This window comes from Cervus canadensis, chromosome 6 (genome assembly GCF_019320065.1).
Source record: "Cervus canadensis isolate Bull #8, Minnesota chromosome 6, ASM1932006v1, whole genome shotgun sequence".
NCBI classification, from domain to species: Eukaryota; Metazoa; Chordata; class Mammalia; order Artiodactyla; family Cervidae; genus Cervus; species Cervus canadensis.
In genome coordinates this window covers 66699893-66722145 of record NC_057391.1, presented here as the reverse complement: position 1 = coordinate 66722145, position 22253 = coordinate 66699893, and the positions used below count along the sequence as shown (strand labels likewise).

Genomic DNA, 22253 nt, shown 5'->3' with positions numbered 1-22253 from the left:
GATCCGATGCCTGTGCCCTCCTGCTCTCTGACAGTGTAAAGGTGCATGCTCGCAGTGGATTTAACATGAGTGTCCTAGGTGAATAAACTAAACTGATTGTTTAAAAGATGGCAAAGGACTTGCTTTTTTCTTCTATACCCAAGAAATGTCCATCTTTCCTGAAAACAACACAAGTATATACTCTAAGTGACCTTCGTTTGGTTCAGTTTAGTTCTTAAATATTATATTGTGTAATGAAATAAACAGCTAGCAGCTGTATGATGTTTCCAGTGGATTTATTTAACATTAGACAAGAGGTGGAAATTTTCAACTTTTTTAGTAATTTGGTTTTCTAAAATATATGTGTTTATATATATATATATACACATTTTTTTTTCCTTCATCCATGAGCCAGAAAATCGTAACTAAAAGATGTAACTGGTACTGAGCTCCTACAACACAAATCAAGAAACACTTTGAAATTCCAGAGGAACAACATGTGGAAAAGGGGGGATTTCAAGCCTAGCAGATAAAAAGAGTTGAGGACAGTTTAGAAATGCAATTCATGATCCATGTATTGGGCATTCACCTCCCGCAGGCTGTGTGACATATGTTTTATGAGAGCAAATGGTATTTAAATGATTCCCAGTGCATCAATATATATCCTCGAGTACATTTATTTGTACAAACTACCAGATTGTTCTAGCCATTACTGAAACACATTTTCGAAATTACACTTGAAAGCTTACCTAAACCATACCACTTATGGAGATCAAATTATCCTCCCTGTCTCTAAAACCTATACTGGTCTGGATGGGGACATGTAAAGAGTTGGCAAGTGGTGCAATTTGCTGACTGTGTAATTCGCACTTGGCAGCCTGAGGATTAAGTTAAATAATCAGATTTTAAAGTGAAGCCAAAAGCTAAGTAGATACATACCTCTCAACATCTCTTTAGGACTCAGGGTAATGAAAATCATCAAGGCCAAGGGGACTCATAACCATTTTCTCAATAACATTATTAGTTCAGAGATGGTTTTGCAGAATTTGTATTAAAATACAATAAAGCTTTCATGATTTTTTCCTCTGTCTCTCCCTGAGCCCCCAACTCCATTTCAGTCCCTGCTCCAAATTAAGAAGCACCCAGAAATAAATGGATTGATAACAAAGTACCTAACATGGAGTAAAAAATGTAAATTTAACAACTTGAATAAAAGGACATTTGGAATGGTCTTGATGAGATAAAATATACGTTTAGGACTAGAAGGAATAAAATGGTTTATGGTTTTATCTAAAGCTTTTCTGGATTTGTTTAGTGAATCAGAAGACAAGAAGAAAACTTTGAAAACCATCTCGAACATCTCACTATCTCTAAGCAGACAGGACCTCAAAGAAATGTATACTGTCCATTGAAATGAAGATCTATTGCCAAGCCTACTAGATTTCTGGATGTATTGCAAAGTTCAATTCAAAAGCACCGCATATATAAGCAAGCAAAACCCCCTATATCAACTTCCCCTGTATCACAAACCATCAGTTCTTCTCAGGCCCTAAATAATTTGTTTATAAAGTTCTAGATTTATGATCATTTTTTGCTCATCTTTAAATTAACTGTATACTGGCAATAGTTCACATCTATCCCACAGGAATTTTAGCGCTGAACCCATTTAAGCCCATATCTACATTCCCACTTCCTTTTGTGATATACTGCATATTCTCATACTCTTCCAAACATTTCTCTATGAACTCATCAAGTTAATTTCTTCAAAAATACCACAGTATCAAGGGAATATCTCAATATTTTTTTCTTCTCTGTCAATTAACCATGTCCTTTATATGAACAGAATTTGCTCTTTTGAGTTTTATAAGTTTGTCAATTGAAAAGAATTTTTAAACTCATGGCAGTTGAACAATTTTGGTATCAATTCCTTCATTAGACTACAATTTCTGGCTTTCAGACAACTGAACGCTTTGAGACTATTTTAGATATATCTTTGAAGTCTTTGTGCAGTCTGAGTTCCTCTGCTTAATTACCAAGCAATCCTTTACACCAGAGATCCCCAATCTCCAGGGTCTAATGTCTGATGATCTGAAGTAGAGCTGATGTAATAATAATAAAGTGCACAATAAATGTAATGTACTTGAATCATCCCAAAACCATCCCACCCTCCACCTCCCACCCAATCTGTGGAAAAATTGTCCTCCATGAAACTGGTCCCTGGTGCCAAAAAAGTTGGGGACTGCAATTAATGTATCAAGTTTACATTCCAATTAAGGAACAAGAGATGAAAACTATGATTTCCCAAAGTGGCTTAAATCTCAACATTCAAAAAACTAAGATCATGGCATCCGGTCCCAGCACTTCATGGCAAATAGATGGGGGAACAATGGAAACAGTGAGAGACTTTATTTTTTTGGACTCCAAAATCACTGCAGATGGTGACTCCATCCATGAAATTAAAAGACGCTTGCTTCTTGAAAGAAAAGCTATGACCAACCCAAAAAGCAGAGACATTACTTTGCCGACAAAGGTCCATATAGTCAAAGCTATGGTTTTCCCAGTAGTCATGTATGGCTGTGAGAGTTGGACCATAAAGAAAGTCGAGTGCCAAAGAATTGATGTGTTTGAACTGTGGTGTTGGAGAAGACTTTTGAGAGTCCCTTGGACTGCAAGGAGATCAAACCAGTCCATCCTAAAGGAAATCAGTCCTGGGTGTTCATTGAAAGGACTGATGCTGAAGTCGAAGCTCCAATACTTTGGCCACCTGATGCGAGGAACTGACTCACTGGAAAAGGCCCTGATGCTGGGAAAGACTGAAGGCAGGAGGGCAACAAAGGATGAGATGGTTGGATGGCACCATCAACTCAACAGAAATGAGTTTAAGCAAACTCCGGGAGACAGTGAAGGACAGGGAAGCCTGGTGTGCTGCAGTCCATGGGGTCATAAAGAGTTGGACATATCTGAGCAACTGAACAACAATAAAAAGAACAAAATCTGTACACTGGTATATCATAAGACTAACTTGGATTCCCGTAGCTCTTTTCATACCAAAGTGACTTCAGAACATAATGAAAAATGAAGAGTTTACTGATGTATGTTCCCAAGGGAATTCATCTGGCACAGCTTGCCTCAACTGTGAATTCATCTAATTCTGATACTAAATCCTCTAAGTCTTACTATTTTCATTTCTCAAAGTCTATGCTGGTTACTAATGTTGACAGTGTCCTCAGGACCTTATAATAATAAAACTGACCCACAGTAAGTGATTATATTTATGAGCATACAAATCTCATTATCCACCAACACTATCTTCCCCACTGAGGTATTAACTTTTGTTGACAATCCTCAATTATATAAATGGTGATCATTAATGAATTTCTCAAGTAGTTTCTTTCAAATGTTTTTATATTTCCTGGAAGGCATAACACTTAAATGATACTACACAACTAAACTTTTTTAATAGCACTTTTGGAAATCAGTTCTTAAAAAAAAAGGAACAACTGTATATTGGCCATCTAAAGACAATTTTCCACTTGTATCCAACATAACCTTTTCTATCTAAAGATAGAATGTAAATATGCCAAAATGGGAATTCCAAAAAGTGACTTTTGGCAAACTAAAAGTAGAGTTATTTAAGTCAGACTGCCATGCCACCCACCCCCAACCCACAGATAGAGCTGGGATTGGAAATGAGTTACAAAGGAAGAACCTCACCCGGACAATGGGTCACCCAGTAACTCCCAGTGGGGAGAGGGAACACTGCCACTTGGGATGGGCCACAAACTCCAGCAGCACCATTCAGTAATTGCAGCACCTAGAAACACCCTCTGATATTTCCACCACCTCCAAGTGGTGGAGTATTAAGTTGAGAGCAACACCTGCACCATTTTTATTGAGAATGGTGAAATGCACAGGTGTTAGGATAGATGGCTCTAGTGGTAAAGAATCCACCTGCCAATGCAGGAGATGCAAGAGACATGCGTTCAATCCCTAGGTTGGAAAGATCCCCTAGAGTAGGAAATGGCAACCCACTCTAGTATTCTTGCATGAAAAATTCTGTGGACAGAGGAGCCTGGAGGGCTACAGTTCATGGGGTTGCAGAGTCGGATATGACTGAGCACCCACCCACACGCACATAGCACTGTTTAACAAATTATCCCAGAATATTAAGACACATTGGTCAAATAAATGGAAGACTAAATACTGAATCTGAAAGAAGGCACGTTAACAGAAAACAGTATAAACAGAATTGATAACATGTCAGGCTTAGGAAAACTTGGGCATGAGACAAGTGCTCGGGCCTGGTGCACTGGGAAGACACAGAGGAATCGGGTGGAGAGGGAGGTGGGAGGGGGAATCGGGATGGGGAATACGTGTAAATCTATGGCTGATTCATATCAATGTATGACAAAACCCACTGAAATGTTGTGAAGTAATTAGCCTCCAACTAATAAAAAATTAAAAAAAAAATAAAAACTTGGGTCTATATTGCTTATTATTTCCAACTATCTATAAATTCACAATGATGTACTCTCTTAGACAGGAAAGTTTTCCTCTGGTCAGTTAACTGATTCCAAGGATACTTCGAAAATCATGACCAGACTTATCATAAACCTGGTTTCTCACCTATTAATAAAACCTCACTCAGGAAAAGCAGATGCATATTCTGCTGTTTCACAAGGCCAGAGAACTGAGGGAATCTGTAAGGAGATGCCATTTCTAATATAACTGCTGCTGTGAAAATATTCTGCGGGATACCCTCAGTCCATGAACTCTTGGTGATTGCAGCAATTAGTAATTGCTCTTGGTATATTCAGGAGTCACATATTTGAACAGAAAACCAGAAGGGGGCTATACTAAATTCTCTTTCCATTTCAAAAGTCAAGTAGCCACAGGAAATATGCATTGACACAAGCCATCTCACCTCAACAGTTGGACTCAAAGAAAAACATATTCAAAATCTACCCTAGGAGACATGACACATTTTGCTAGAAGTTACTGACATCTCACAGAGACTGCAATGAACAAGGGTTATTTTTGTAAATATAACCAGATAGCAACCTTTTTATATATAGCATATTTCATTGAGAAAACCTGTAAGAAAGCAGGGGTACTGTCCTTTAGTTCAAATAAGAATCTGAGAATATATAATAACACAGCTATCTCTCTCCATCCCTTTTTCCTGGCTCTCAGAACCCCAATCCACCCAGGCTCTTATTTCACGCACCATCTACGCTGAACTTTCAATTTCTTGAGTCTTCCATATTTTCTCTCTCACCTCACGGCCCTATATATGCTATTTTCACGTCTGTAACACACTTTCCTCTCCTCTTTGCCTGCATAATTCCTTCTTTTCAAGTCTTACATTAAATATCACTTCCTCCAGGAACGCTTCCAAGATCCTTCCACGCTGGGTACCTGTGAGGCTTGGGGGTAGGTGTCAGTAAGCAGCATCCTCATTCTCCAACAAGAATGGAATTAAATACCAGCTAGGTTAAGAGCTCAAGCAGATGGGAGATCAAAAACACCTCCTTTTTGCTCCTAAAAGCTGGGTTGGAGAACCCAACTTTCACCTGCAGACGTGGGCTTGCTGGGATTTCATTGCTGAGTTAGACACATAGCCACCAGTCATAGAGATAACTGGACAATTTCAGAACTCCCCAAGGGGGTTCAATCCTATGAAACTTATAGCACCAAGGGTCACAGAATGTGTGCTTTCTGAAAACAGGGTGAGTTGCAGAGAATTAAAATAAGGGAGAGAAACGAAGCTATGAATTTTCCAAAGAAGGGTTGGAAGGAAAGCTGAGAATGTTACTTCCCAGCAAGAGAGCCAAGGGTGACGGAAACGGAACCTGCAGGTCAACTCTCACCTTGTAAAGACAGGGGGAATAAAGGTTCTTCCTCAAGAACATGTCCTGCTGGAGCGGCCCCTCTCAGAGCCCTCAGTCACAATGGAGAAGAGTGTGTCTTCTGATGCCTGTTTCCAATGCTGGACTTTCAGCCCCATAAAGTCAAGAAGGACCAGTGGCCTCAGGGCCTGGCACAAAGCAGGCAATTAACACACACGTGCACACACCCAAGGGATTGATCTGTCAATTAATAACACATTCTTCTGTTTATCCCAAAGGAAATCTTCCACTGCTAATGCTAAGATTGAAAAAGTTACATGAACAAGGACTGCGTACAGTGCTATGCCCCCTAGCACTCTTCAAACATGCTGGTGGGGATAATCTAAGACCTAAAAACCCTGTCGAAAAGACAAGACTTTAGCTGAATCTTATTTTCTGGGAAGAGTGCTGAGTCTCAGATTGGTTACATTCTTGATTTGTGACTGAGACATAGGACAAAGCAGAAGTGGAGAAGGGGGGAAATGGGGGTGGTAATATGGAAAAAGGATTGATGCTCAAAGGCATAAAATATATGGTTAGCGGAGATAACACTGACTCTCAATATTTTATTTTTAAATATCCCAAATCATTTAAGAATTGTTGGCAGGAAGACTATTTCTATTTGGCAATTTACACAAATGCACACACACCTTCCCAGGCTACCCATCCTCAGTTCTCCAGGAGCAACAGAACAGCTTCAAAACCAGCTGGTCAATTGGAAGTGAGTGGAAAAGAGCAAGAATTGGTGAAGGTGTAGAAAACTTGGAACTCTCATACACTGCTGGTGGAAATGTAAAATGGTGCAGTGTAGCCAACTTGGAAAACAGTTTGGAAGTTCCTCAAAAGTTACACACAGTGTTATACATGATTCAGAAATCTCACTCTCAGGAATATACCTGTAAAAACTGAAACTATATTTCCACACCAAAAAAACTTGCAAATTAAAGTTTAGTGCAGCTATACTCATAAAAGCTGAAGACTGGCAATAACCCAACTGTTCATCAACAATCAGTGGATAAACAAAATGTGGTATGTCCATACAACAGAATACTGTTCAACAATAACAAGAAATGAAGTATTGATACATATTACAACTTGAATAAACCTTGAAAAGATTATGCTAAGTGAAAGGAGCCAGTCACAAAGGACCACATAGCATATGATTCTATTTACAGAAAATGACCAGAACAGGCAAAGTCACAGAAACAGAGTAGATTAGTGGCTGCCTGAGGATAGTAGGGTTGAGGGGAAGTGACAAGTAATGACTAATGGGTAAGGGAGTTGCTTTAGGGGTGAGAAAAATGTTCTAAAATGTACTGATGGGGGCATTATTTTGTGAATATACCAAAAGTCAGTGAATTGTACACTTTACACAGGTGAATTACTGGGCTTGCCTAAGAGTTCATTCGGGTTTTTCTCTAAGATCTAATGGAAAAACCCAAACGAACTTTTTGGCCAACCCAATATATGGTATGTCAATTGTATCTCCACAAAGCTGTTACTAAAAATGGGGTGTGGGGTGGGGAGCGTGTGCAGAGTATGGACCTGGGACCTCCAGAAACCAGTACATCCTGAAATTGGAATGCCCTTGAATATACACTGTTAAGCATATAAGGCACTGCTCAGGGCCCACATTCTTTAAAGGTTCACATGGCTGACCTCCCATCCAGGCTTGCTTTATTTATGAGATGATAAGGTTGCTGTAAGCAATTCTGAAGGCAATCTATTTGGTATCACTTTTAAATACATCAAATGAGTGACTCATCAGAAGATGCAAAGGAAACTAGCTCACAATGACAGGCTCTGATGAGATGCTTTCCATCAGATAGAGGCAGAATGGCCTGCAAGTTAGGACCAACACTGGTGCACTCAGAGCAGGCAGATCAGCTTTCAAGAAAAGGAAAAACCTGGGATATTTGCCTGGGGTGATGTGCCCAGAACATACCTGAATTATCTTCCATCCTTCTTGCTATACTAGGATGTGGGGTGTGAAGCACCCATAAATAGGCAGCAGTCTTTTAAAAAAAAAAAAAGTTGTCGTCTTTAATCTGTGCACCAACACATCAGAAAGATGGCATTATCCCCATTTTACAGGCAAGGAAATAAACCCAAATTCCCACAGAAACCATCTCAAAGGAAGTTACCCTACACTGCAGCATGCTCCACCTCCCCACGTGGCCATCCTCATCTGGGCATGGACACAGGCAGAACTGCTCCTGCGACTACTCAAGAGAACCCTGGGCAGAGGTGCCCAAGGGCTCAGAGCCCACCTCCCTTGCCCCAGGACACCTTTGGCAGTTGGATGGATTTGTGGTCTAAGTCCCTGAAGTCAAGAGTAGACAAAAATCCATCCATCACTCGCCAGGACAGATACAAACCTCAAGATAATTTGTTTTCCAACGGTTTTGGCTTAAAGATCTGGTTTGGCATTGGTTTTTTAACAACTAACAGCTGTAGGCAATTTTCACACAGAATAAAGACATCAATAAGGCTGAGAGTGGAATTTTCTCCCCTATGAACACAGAACAATGAGCTGTCTTCAAGATGTACATGGAGCTGCCACCACACAGGCTCTGGCTTGGGTCTCATTTGGGGAGGCTGACAGAATATAATTGAAAGGACCACGGAGGTGGGTGCTCTGAGGGGACTAGCTCTGTCCACCAGTTTCTCTACCACTGAGGAGGCCTTTGTCTATCAGCAACATCTGTCTCCTTTGGTTGACCTTGGTTTTAAAATACTTTAACTGGGAAATAATACCAAGCCCATCAATGCATCATTATTGCCTTTCATGACAGCCATCATGATACATGATTCACTGCCCATCCCTGGGAAAGGATGGTGTCCCTCCACCCATCCCAATGACCTCAGGCTCGGCCATGTGATTTGTGGTGCCAATCCCTACAGAAGGATGACACGCCCTTGCCCCTGTGAACTCGGGAGTGGTAATGTGATCTGTGTAGGCCAAAGGAACGTGTGCTGAAGTGACATGTGTCATTTCCAAGCATAAGCTTAGAGCCTGAGAAGTTCACCATGTCTCTCTTTCCTCTGCCACCAGGTCTGGGCCTTGCTCTTGAGTAGACGATGGCACAGTGCAGAACCACAGCTGATCCACAGCGGACATGCAGCATCAATAATAGAGAGGCCACTGAGGTTTTGCTATCACAGGATAAACTAGCCACAGATGACCAGGACAGCCATTAACACTGATCCCTTCCATGTCTCTTTTCACTTTCAATCCCTCCTGACCACTCACCTCCACCAAGAGGTCTTCCCTGACCACCCTCCTCATCTGTCATGTCCTATATCCCACAACAGTCACACACAACCTATGCAGAGGTATGTATGCTTCTTGCCTTGGTGCGTTATACCTCTCATTAAACCATGGAAACCGAAAGCAATTTGGGAGCAGGTTCTAATTTTCCATTTTGAACCTCCTCACTAACATCTAGAACAGAGTTCTGCATGCAGTGGAAATGGGAGAGGGTAGAGATTCCTGAAACACTGCAAAATATTCAACATTCTCAAGTGTAAACATGCTGCCAGGCTTCACCTCTTTTCTTTCCCAACCAAGTCTGGTTGGTAATCCGGCTCATTAATCCACTCAGGAGGCCAGAACTCAAACATCAGTTTCATAGTATTAATACTCTCCCTTCTTGGTTTATCTCATAAGAGAAGCTTATAGGTGAATTTTGGTTCATCAAATCTGGAGTGACGCAAGCAGTTCAGTTACTAATCCTGAAGGGCAGTGACACAGCCTGCAATGTAAGACACGTAAAATGATAGCAGTCCCTAGTATCTGCTGAACAACATAAATGGTCTGATTAGAACTAACTCCATTACAAAATGTCAGATGCAATCAAAGGAGGATAGAGTCTCGTGTAATACTCATTGAGTACCTAAGAAGGGGCAGGCACTGGGCCATTCCCACTCTGCGTGATTCTCATTTAAACGTTACATCAAACCTAGCAAGTGATTTTTCCCCTTCCACTTTCCAGAATATAGACTCAGAAAAGTCATAAGCTTTTTCCCTACTGATACAGACAATAAAGTCAGAGCAGTAATGTGAACCAAAGTTTTCCTAATGTCCATGCCAGTGCCCTTGACCATACCATAATATCCTCTGAAACGCAGACTAGAAAGAAACACTACTTTGCAGATGCTTGAGAAGCTAAGTTGCAGAGAGCACCTACATCTCTTGATGAGTGGGCCCTACATAGATACGTCTCTCACTTCAGTATAGTGGATTTTAAAATATGATAGCATCTATAAAAAGTTTCCCACAATAGTTATTATTGCAATCCTATCATTAGGCTAAATAATGATACTCTACCTAAGTAATAATGTCTTTCATCCAAGGATCAAGGACACAGAGACAGCATGACTAATTTTTTAAGACACTAATACTACACACTGGGCGTGGCAGGAAGTGTGAGGGAATCCCAGGAGGTGTCGGATGAAGGAAATATTTGTGCACACAAGCATCTCAGGCTGGGATGGGGAGGAGCTAGAAAGGGCAACTTAGGATACAATAGGGCTGCATATTCGAAGACCTAAAGGTCTAAATCTCTCCATTTGAAAGAGACATGTGTACCCCAATGTTCATCGCAGCACTGTTTATAATAGCCAGGACATGGAAGCAACCTAGATGCCCATCAGCAGACAAATGGATAAGAAAGCTGGGGTACATATACACAATGGAATATTACTCAGCCATTAAAAAGAATACATTTGAATCAGTTCTAATGAGATAGATGAAACTGAAGCCCATTATACAGAGTGAAGTAAGCCAGAAAGATAAACACCAATACAGTACACTAACGCATATATATGGAGTTTAGAAAGATGGTAACGATAACCCTATATGCAAGACAGAAAAAGAGACACAGATGTATAGAACAGACTTTTGGACTCTATGGGAGAAGGTGAGGGTGGGCTGATCTGAGAGAATAGCATTGAAGCATGTATATTATCAAGTGTGAAACAGATCACCAGTTCAAGTTGGATGCATGAGACAAGTGCTCGGGGCTGGTGCACTAGGACGACCCAGAAGGATGGGATGGGGAGGGAGGTGGGAGGGGGGATCAGGATGGGGAACACATGTAAATCCATGGCTGATTCATGTCAATGTATGGCAAAAACCACTACAATATTGTAAAGTAATTAGCCTCCAACTAATACAAATAAATGAAAAAAAATTAAAAAAAAAAATCTCTCCATTTAAGCAGCAGCAAACCCTCTGAGGTAGTGATGCTGCCCTTTTCTTTCTTCTCTATGGGCTCAGTGCTGACAGCTGGAAAGCAGATGGGGGCCATTTCACCAAAGAAAGGCAAGATCGTGTCCAACCAAACCATTCACATCCTCTCCCCTCCCTCCGGCTCCCAACCACCCCTGAGATGAAGTCTGAGACTCACCACGAGTTCGCTGAACATGACATCCAGCTCCTCCACAGGGGGCATGGGTAACGCTGGCTCCATGGTCTGAAGCGCAAAGTTGCTATCATTTCGCAGCCGATACGTGATTTCTGGGTGATCATTGTTTCGGAAACAGCAGAAGATGAATGAAATCCCCCGTCCACCTCTCTTCCTTGGGGCCATAGCTGAATTCTGTTTTACTTCTTGACTGATTAAACTCTGCCAAAAGAGGACATAATAGAGTTAAGAATACAAAACTGGATAATATATATACATTTCAAGACAGACCAATTCACGAAAGAGCCCCATGTACTGAAGGCAAGGTCAGAAGGAGCTGACAGCTGGAGACAACGTCCGTAGGACATAGAGGACAAGCCCAAGAGGGTCTGGGGGCCAGCTGAGCAGAGAGCACATGTCCTTCTAATCACGTGTTGATGTTTCCTGTGACCCGCTGCTGAGCGAACAGCACCACCCCAGCCACCCTACGCCCCGGCATTTGCTCCAGTCCCACTGGGTCCTGGCCATGCTTTGCACATCACCTGTTCTTTCTTGCCAACCCATACTGGTATTGTTACCCCCTGCAGTTATGACCTTCTCTTCCTTGCCATCTAGAAGACTTCTTACTCATCCTCTAGGGTTTGATTGCAATTTCTCCTTTACCATCCTCAAGTAGAAGTAATAATATATATGCTAAGGCACATCTACCTATTCTAGCTCTTGTCACAGTCTAAGTTCCTTAGCAGTGTGTCTTCAAATTAGACCAGGGTAACTAAAAGCAGGAGGGAGGGACTCTGTATCAAGCAACTTGGTGGCCCCAGTGCTCCATGCAGCACCAAGAGACAGAGGGCACTTGGTTAATGTTTATTGTGTTGAATAAATTCATAGCAAATGGGGAGTGACTTAACATGAGCTAGGAGGGTCAGAGATTTCCAAACAGAAAAGATTAAGTAAGTTCACTGACAGAGATGGTTGACTAAGTTACAGTATACTCACATAAGAGAACCTAACACACTCACTAAAAAGAACGAGGCATCTGTGCATGTAGATATGAAAAAAAAAATGCTCAAGATGCTATGTGATATGCATACTATATACTACAGGATTGCATATTTTAAAGCACTTATAAATACATGTAAGAAATGTCATCAGCAGTACCTCCAAAATAAAGAGAGGGGATTGGAGAACTACTTTTCACTTCCTATCCTTTCAAATTTGAATTTTTACCATGAAAACACTGCAGAATTTTAACCACTGCACAGTCTTTTTAAAGTCACAATTATGTGTATTATCCTAGAAAAATGTCTAAGTTATACTTCAAGTGAAAAAATGCAACTAAAAGAATAATGTGTATAACATGTCCCATAATGTCTTTTTAAAACGATCTTACACAAAAACCTAAATAATTTACATGGAAATACATAGCAAAAGGCCTGGAAAGATACACAGCAATTTCCTAACTCTGAGAGATGAGAAGGATGGGGAATAGGCAAGAATGAAAACATACTTTCTGTGAGATATACATATATATGTATAAATATATATATATACATTTATGATGAGAGTATATTCATGTATAACTCCTGTAGATTGCTAATTTTTAAAGAGAGATGGGGTTGAAAGGGGAAAAAAAAAGGTGGACTATGAATTGACCCTTGGTGATCTGGAAGGGCAGAGGAGGAGAGCTACATCTGTGCCGGGAAGAAGTAGGGAACACAGGCATGGAGTCCAGGGAGGAGCCACAGGGATGAGCGTGCAGAGGAGGGCTGGTGTGGAGAAGACGCAGCCCAGGCTGAGAGTCTGGATTTGCCCCATGAGCAATTTCGAGTCATACTTAAATACCCCACCCATCCTACTCTACTTTCGTAAAAAAAAAGTAGAGAAAGCAGATGTGGTTGGGCCTTGATGACTCTCACAGTTCAGAGCTGTGGGCAGGTGACCCTGTGGAGAAGCTGCAGTGACCGCTGAGCACCAGAGAGTGCACTGTAGATGATCAGACAATGCACTCACGCCCCCGACCAGAAGAAAACGCAGCACTGCTGAGACAGAGCTAACACTACGGCAGGCACTTCTTGAGATGGAAGAGAAAACCTGAGGGGGAGGCAGAGGCCCGCAACTATCCTCTCAAATGATTTCTAGGGGCAGCTCCATAGCAACAGGGTCAGGCCCCCCGTCCCCAGACTGAATTTAAAACCAATGGGAAGAAGCTATAAGGAGACATAAGGAAGAATTTTCCAAAGTCTATGGTTGGGGTAGGATGGAAGTGAGGAGTCCCTGGCTCCACTGTCTTCAGATTAGAGTTACCTGTTAGAAATGCCTAAAGGGTAAGGTACTCCAACTCTCAGATGGGAGAGGGGAGAGAAATCAGAGATTTTCAGTAGGTGTTGATTTGAGCTTCTCACTCCAGCTTCAATTTCAGCAGCTCTGCTTTTATCCTTTTGGATATTGACTTATTATATTATAAAAACATCCTGTGGCTACTCACTGCAATTATGAGAACATGCAGAGGCCACACAACAGCCTCTAAGGGGCATTACAATCTGGCTTCTGACTGCCCCCTCCCCCCACCCCCATCATATAGCGCTCTTTGTGTGAATCACTGCACTTCAACTATACTGGCCATGCTGACTCCTGCCTCAGGGCCTTTGCATCAGCCACATCCTTGATCCACGTCCTTGACAAGCATGTTCTGGCTACACCTGTGCATGCCTGATTCTTCTTGTCATTAAGGCCTCAGCATGAATTTCACTTTCTCAGGAAGCCAACCCAGCCACTGTATCTGCCACAGTGCAATGCTCCCGTCACTCTCTCTCTTTACCCTGTTTGAAGTTCTTCAGGGCAAGTATCACCATTTCAAATTATCCTATGTGGTTATTTCATGGGGCAGGGACCTTGCACATATTGTTCACTGCTGTGCCCTCAGTACATAATACTACATGGGACACATGTATATGTCTCACATATTTAACTAGAAGAACAGTCAACTTTTACATAAAATTTCATTTAAACAAAGGACATTATTTTTTTAAAAAAATAGACTATGAGGCATGGGGATGCAACTCAAGGAGTCCTGAAGCTTTATATCCAAGATAAAATTTAAATTAAATTTTATTTAATTAATTAGTAATTATTAATAACTATTATTAATTTTAATTATTTAATATTTAAAAAATAAAAAACAAATGTATCCATACATTATTTACGCAACTAAAAATAAAAGTGTACACACAAAAGACCAGAAGCAAGTGTGTTGACATTTAACAATGGCTAATTCTGCATAATGAAGAAAGGGATGAACTTTGAACTTTATTCTTGTTAAGTTTTAAAAGTAAAACCCAACTAATGGACTTATGGTGTTTCTTTCAAATTAGAGAATCCAATTCTAGAATCTGTCACCAGTTTTTTTTGATTGTGTAATTAATACAATGATGCAAACTTGGGTGAAAATTCTCATCAATAACTATAACTTGCAAACACTTCTAGAGAAAAACCCTCCACTCACTTTAAGGGATAGTGGCCTCCAAAAGCTAGCAACTGGAAGTCTCTGAGTTGGGAAGGGAGAAAAGAGGTTAAAAGCAAAGTATCTGTCATGGAGCCTATATGATGACCTAACCGACTCTGGAATAAAGACTTCACCGAGACACCTAATATTTCATTCTGTTGAAGCAGACATCTCCTGGCTTAGGGAGTACCTGTACAAGGTCCTATGAGCCATATGCAGTTCCTCGGATTCCCCTGATAAATGTGTATTAGTATCTACTATATACCAGGCATGACAGTAGGTACCTAAGGATACAGAAAGGAAGTGGTCATTAGGAGCTTCTAATCTGGTGGGAGAGAGAGCTTGAGGGTGCTTAGCTGCTCTGTCATGTACAACTCTTTGCGACCCCATGGACTATAGCCCACTAGGCTTCTCTGTCCATGGGATTCTCCCAGCAAGAATACTGGAGTAGGTTGCCATGCCCTCTTCCAGGGGATCTTCCCGACACAGGGACTGAGCCCACATTTCCTGTGTCTCCTGCACTGCAGGCAAATTCTTTACCCACTGAGCCATTGAGGAAGCCCCCAAAGAGAGAGTAGTGCTCCAATTAATTATAACAAAATTAATATGACATATCATATAATATGTGCAATGTAATAAAGCAGGAACACTTAGGGAAGAAACTGGTCCCTGATGCTTGTGTGGAATTTTGAAAGATATTAGAAAGCAGGGCATTGAGACAGACTGAATAGTGCACACAAAAGCATGAGTTGGGAAGGGGCAAGGAGTACAGGAAGTGAGGGGTGGTCCACACAGCACAGGCGAGACAGCATCTTCTGAGAGCTGGGCCCTGGAGGGTCTCATCTCTTTACTCAAAACCCACCAACGGCTCCCCAGCACCATTCTAAATTGGCTTTCAGTGCATCATCAAATCCAATTCTAACTCACTGCTTCTGTTTTTTGTACTTCCTTAAAAGCATCCTAAGGACTTTGCTGGCGGTCCAGTGGTTAAGATTCCATGCTTCCAACACAGGGGGTGTGGGTTTCATCCCTGGTCAGGGAACTAAGATCCCACATGCCAAAAAAAATTAAAAACATAAAAAAATAAGATAAAAAGTATCCTACACTTAGCCAACAGACAGTTTTCCGTGCCCCATAAATAAACTGTCTTCTATCCAGGTGGTCCACTCATTCCCTCTGCCCTTCTCTTTGTCAACTGTATCCCCAGGCTGACAGTACCAGTCGTGAGAGCACTCAGTGCAGTAAGCCTCATCCACTGCTGGTGGCAGATGAAATCTGCTTCAACATTTCCAAGGGGCAATTTACCAAGGACCTAAAATGGTCACAATTTTTGACCTAGAGTTTCCACTTCTGGAAATATATTCTAAGGGTATATTCAAAGATACAATCAAAGGAGTTTTCACAAAAATTATCAAACCATGATCTTTAAGAGCAAATAAACAAGGGCATAGAATAGATGCTAGTGATAGAGAACTATGTGAAGAGTAAATAAGTTATGGTACAACTAGTTGGCAGACCACAGTCCAATCCTTTGAAACAGAATTTTTAATACAAGGATATGTCATACGGCACAGGGGATATAGCCAATATTTTATAAAAACTATGAAAGGAATATAATCTATAAAAATTCTGAATCACTGTTATATACCACAACTAATATTGCAAGTCAACTATAAGTTAAAAAATTAAAAAGTATATTTAATGACATGCAAATACTTAGAATATATGAAATAAAGAATAGGTAGGTATACACTGTCTCATTTATGTACAAAATATATATATATGCATATATATATATATATGAGCAGGGGGCAAGGACAAGAGAAATACACCAAAATATGAGCTACAGTTAGCTCACGTCAGCTGTATGGATTACTTTTAAAAAAACCCCAAAAGTCTTGTATTCTCCAGTTGTTCTCACAATTAAGATATCTACTTTCATAGTTGATAGAACAGGATAAGACACCACTTTATGTGACTATTTATGTGACAGAGGAGGGGAAATGTGTATGCAAAAATGTTCCTATCAAAAGCTTCTAAGTTATGGTGATCTACATACCAGCTTCTCAAACTATCTGTGGTGAAGGATGGTTTTCTCACCAATCTGTTACAAACATATTTTTTGTAAAATATAGTACAAAATTTCAGCAGTGTCAAATTGCTCTAAGGCTCCCTCAAAGTGTGCAATTCTTGCACTTTGTTAACCAGCACGGGTAGGCAGCAATGGCAGTGATGTACACCAGGAGATGGGAAATAAGACTTTATTAAACTGTAAGTGCTTATGCTTGTCTCTTGTGTGTGTCTTCAGGGCAGGAACCACATTCCATTCAAATGTCCTACATACCCTCCGACTCCCAGTCCATGAAACTGAAGATTGTTCACAGGCTCCTGTCCAGGTCTGACTATACACACACGTGTGGATGAGGGACTGTGGGAGGCAGTGTTCGGGCTATTCAGAGACAAGGTTAAGAAACAAAAGCAGGTGAAGACCAGCTCACGGAGGGCCACAGGCCCTCAAGTTCACTGGCAGGCAGTCTTGGCCCTGTTAGCATTTTGAGATCTCCACGATAAACAGTCAACAGGTAAGGTAATTTGTGGTCTGGGTTTTTCTTTCCCCACTGAAAAGTCAGCTCCATAGGGGAAAGCACCCATGGCGTGTGCTGCACAGCCTCACATGTGTAGGGGGGCAACCAATGTATTTGAGAAATGAATAAAGAGGGCAGTTACTTTACTTTAGCATTTTACAAGTTGTTTCACTTAAACCTAAATTATGTCAATACTACATTCTGGTGATATTGAAGAGGGGCACAGAGGAAACAATAAAGATCTAAAAAAAAGTCCGTCCAAAGCATTTTTCAAGTTAAAAAACAATGCCAACAGTTCTATAAACAAAAGAATATTAAGGAGTCTTGGCTAGTTTCTAAGATGAATAATAAGATATAGAGCCTATTACATCTAAGGACCTAATTGAAGTCATTTTAATAAGGAAAAATACTGCCTTTGATAGATGATTTGTGTTTAAAAGTCTCAGTAAAGCCCAAAGACCAAGTTTTTATGCTGGCTCCTCTGTGGAACCCCAAATCTAAGGTCCTCCACGAAACCCATCCTTAAACTGTAGATGATGGCAAAACTCTGAGATTTCCAACAAGCAACCCTTTTTAATGCACTTGTTTGGCGCTCCACTGTTATGAGCCTAGTTTCTTAGAGATGGACCAAAACAGGAAGCAAAAGTAATCATTCCACTTGACTTCTCAGTGGCAGTTGGCACTTCCAGCCACCTCTCTTAACTGCTCTAGCACTTTATTAATGAGTGATCCCAACAACTGTCTGTGCACAGGATTCCAGAAGCACATTCACACCCATCACTTCTTTCCATCATCGCCATTTGACAGATGAAATTTACAAGAAGGCTTGGGAGGGCGTGGGGCAATTAGGAACAGAGTCCTTTACGAGAGATTTGATTTGCTGGTGAAGGTAAAGAGATGCTTATTGGGAAGAGCCTAACTGTTGGGAGTGGGGTAGAGAAGCTTGCAGAGGTCAGAGGACAGGTTGCTTAATTCAGCTGGAATCCAGTCCCCACCCTCTCTAATCTCAAGGCCTCTCTCTCATCTCTCACCTGAATGACCACGACAGCTTCTTAACTCCTCTTCCTGATCCCAGTCTAGGGGTTGACGAACCTTTTCAGAAAAGGGCCAGAGAGTAAGTATTTTAAGCTTTGTAGGCCATTAAGCCTCTATCACAACTGCTCAAGCCTGCCACATCATGAAAGCAGTCAGACACCTCTGACAAGGGTATGTCTTTGTGTCAATAAAACTTTACTTGTGGACACTAAAACTGAATTTTATGTAAGTTTCTCATGACACAAATATTTATTTTAAACCATTTAAAAATGTGGATACCATTCTTACCTCATGGAACATACAAGAATAGGTGGTATGCCCATTTGAGCCCGTGGGCTGAGGGCTGCCCTAGTCCATCATGTTTATCTATTTAATTCATTCAGTCCAATGGTCATCAAGTATCAATTAGGTACCAAACACTATGCTAGGCACTAAAGAAAGACAGATGAAAGTAAAAGAAAATGCCTTTAGGGAGCTTATTTGATTTGAAGAAAGCAGGGGGGGTGGGAAATCAAGTGAAGTAAAACATAATTACTAATTTTGATTAGTATTATAGGGGATGCAAGAAGAAAAAGAAAAAGGTGGTGATGGTGTTGGTGGGAGGGGACAGCTACTTTAGCAACTGTGATCTGAGAGGCGGGCATTTAAACTGAGGCCTGACGGACAAATGGGACCAGCTCTGCAACGTGTCAGGGAAGAGGACTCCAGGCTGCAAGTGTGAGCAGACACCCAGGGCAGGTGGAGACCTCGGCACATCTGAGTCAGGAAGGAAGATAAGTGGGGCTGGAGCACAGTGGGCAACAGGAGTGCTGTTGAGAGAGACTAGGCTGCAGGGGGCAGGGGCCCAGACCCTAGGGCTTCATACAGCGGAGTCAGGGGTCTGGGATTTATTCTCAGCACATCATAAATCCGACTTGTCACTTAGCTCTGCAGTGTCTCCTGGATGTGGTCCAACCTCCTGGGCTGGACCACAGGACCCTCCATGGCCTGCCATTGCCTCCTCTTTTTCTACCTCTCCTCCCACACTCTGAACGCTGTACACCCCACGCCCAGCCCACTGTCCGCAGCAGTAGTTTCACCTCCAAGCCCATCTCTCCACAGTCCCGTTAGCCTAGGCGTTCTCTTCCTTCTTTACCTATTCTCCACTTACCAGTTAAGACCTAATCCAGTACTGCTATTTTTATGAGCCTTAAATGTCCCAGAGGTGATCACACATTTCTTTACACACCACCAGCATCATACACATAGTTGAGTCTTTTTTGTGTTGCTTTTTTAAAAAATTCATGTCTGTTTCCCCCATGAAACTATAAGATCCTGAAGACAGGGCCCAAGTTTCACTCAGTTCCTGGCACACAGTATATTCACAATGTCTGTCGAATGCAAAAGCACTTATGCCTCAGTGAACAGATGGTCTCATCTCTGAACTTCAGCAGGGCGCAACTGGGTGTTCTTCCCACAGTTGCCTCTAGATCTGCTTTTCACCACTGCCAAAGTATTTGAAGGCAATCAGATCACCAAGTGCTTTTTAGCTACTTGTCAAGATTTTTGATGCTGACAGTAGCCCCACAAACAGACTTCATTCTTGGGGGGAGGTGTTTACAGCTTCCTTAGAGTGAGAAATTTCTCTCTGGCTGAACTAGCTGGTACTTGGTTTTTCTCCCCATCCTCAAGTAAGCACCACTGGAAACAGACCTGCTGATAGAATCTTACAGACGTTTTCCACACTCCTTACTTTCAGTGAACACTTCGCCCAAGACGTATGCACTTACTCAGCTCTCATACGTGAACCTCATCAACAGGCCAGACTCCGTGTGAGGTGTTCAAGAAATAGATGAAAAACCCTCAGAGATCAGGGAGGTCACACCTAGTTGGGACATTTAGGGAGCAGTGAAGTTGGTCTTTTTCTACTGAAGAGAAAATGTGCAGTTAATGAAACCAGGGACCTTGGTTTGTACATCTTGGCCCCCTTTTAATCAGATCAGCCTGAGGGAAAGGACTGATTCCACCATTTCAGCTGGGCCCTCAACCAGAACACATCTTCTCATCTAAGCTTCTGGCACTGCTGCAGAGGGGAAGAGGGCACTTCTGGGACATCCAATGTGCAATCCATCTACAACATTACAGATGACTATTGCTATGCCGTGCACAAGGAAGCAATTAAAAAGCTACTTAAGATTCTGGAGCAGGTGCATTTTGCTTAGCAAAGAAATCAGAAATGCAATCCATCTGTGGCCTATCTCAGACTCATTTGTACTGCTCTTTACCAAAACAAACAAAACTCTCAATGTGATAACAGAAAAAAATAAGGGCAAATTTTCAGGAATGTTGATGATGATTATGATGACTGAAAAAAACAAAACCACTAGAGAACAAACAGTCCACAAGAATACCCCCTTCAGTAGTTTTCCTTTGATAATGCCAAGTCACAATACATACGTAACACGGAAAGTTTGTTTTCCACAAAGCTATACACAAACAGTACCCAACATATGGGGGAAAGTGGAAGGTCATGTTGACAAATAGATTTACACTGATACATACATCATTCTGGGCTTTCCCGGTGGCTCAGATGGTAAAGAATCTGCCTGCAATGTGGGAGACGCGGGTTCAATCTCTGGGTTGGGAAGATCCCCTGGAGAAGTGAATGGCAACCCACTCCAGTATTCTTGCCTAAAGAATTCCATGGACAGAGGAGCCTGGTGAACTGTGGTCCATGAGGTCGCAAAGAGTCAGACATGACTGGGCGACCAACACTTTCACATTTTCATACATCATTCTAACTGGCTCATCAGGGACTCGTGCCACACATTTACAAGATGGCTGAGGTTACCACTGACTAAGTTACCAACGTTTTCCTCTAATCAAAGTGGTTACAAGGGAAACAGCTTACCTGCTCAAGGAAGGGCAAAAAGGAGATGGTGAGCGCCTGTCTTCCATCAGCTTGGTTAAGAAGTTGAGAGTGTCTGCATGCACACATGAAGCGCAGTGGGGACTATGTATTTCAGACCCATGTCTATTATTTTAATCAAGATGGACAGTATTTCACATTTAATTCTCCAATTATCCTTTCCCCAATAAAATATTGTCATTGTTTATTACAAATGGTTTCTGGAATTTCAGAAACAATGTCACATGCATAAAAAGGACAAGAAAAAAAAAAGATTATGCCCCAAGAGCATTTTAAAGAGAAAAGTCAAGAGAACCCTCAGTTTTAATCATGGAACCTATTATGTTCAGAGCTGCAGTTTACCTCACATTTTGCAGAGGGCCTTGACATATGACTTGGGTCTCAGCAACATGTTAATGTTAACCCAAATTCTCTTATCAACAAGAATGTGAAAGGGAAAAATGGCTTTGCTTCTTTCCTTGGCCATCTCTCTCCCCTCTCACATTCCTCATGTCTGGTTTCATTTCCCAAAAACACCAGATGCCAAGTACTATTTGGAGCTTTAAAAAATAATGAGATGCAGTCTAAAGGTTGTAGGAGAAACCTCTGAAAGAGAATGTGTTTTCCCTGTAAGTTTCAACATCCTCTGCACTAGGAAACGGAAAGGGCGTTTCTAGCGTGTCCAGTGGAGGGACAGCCCTTCCCACAGACTTGGTCCCCAAAGGATATTCTAATAGGCCACTTCTTGGATGGCTCCTGGAAATTCACCCAGCAGTCAGTCCTCTCAACCCAGTGACTTTTCTGAGACAAGAGAAGAACAATGAGGGCACCCCACCATGGATGGAGAAACCAAAATCCAAACATTCAAATAAGGCACAGGGATCCTGAGAACACTTCCTGTCCACTGCGTAAGCAGGGCAGCAAAAGCCCAGCACACTCCCTCTTCTATGTTTGCCTGCATCCGTGTAG

At 41.7% G+C, this 22253-nt stretch overlaps 1 protein-coding gene across 1 annotated transcript in view; it reads right to left on the bottom strand.

Annotated features, from left to right (window-relative positions):
• The window catches only part of DAAM1 (dishevelled associated activator of morphogenesis 1), a 178279-nt gene that overhangs the window by 93981 nt on the left and 62045 nt on the right, over positions 1 to 22253 (bottom strand). The window contains 1 exon segment of the mRNA XM_043472208.1: positions 11279 to 11497. Coding sequence (XP_043328143.1) covers positions 11279 to 11461 — 183 coding nt within the window. The 5' untranslated portion in view covers positions 11462 to 11497.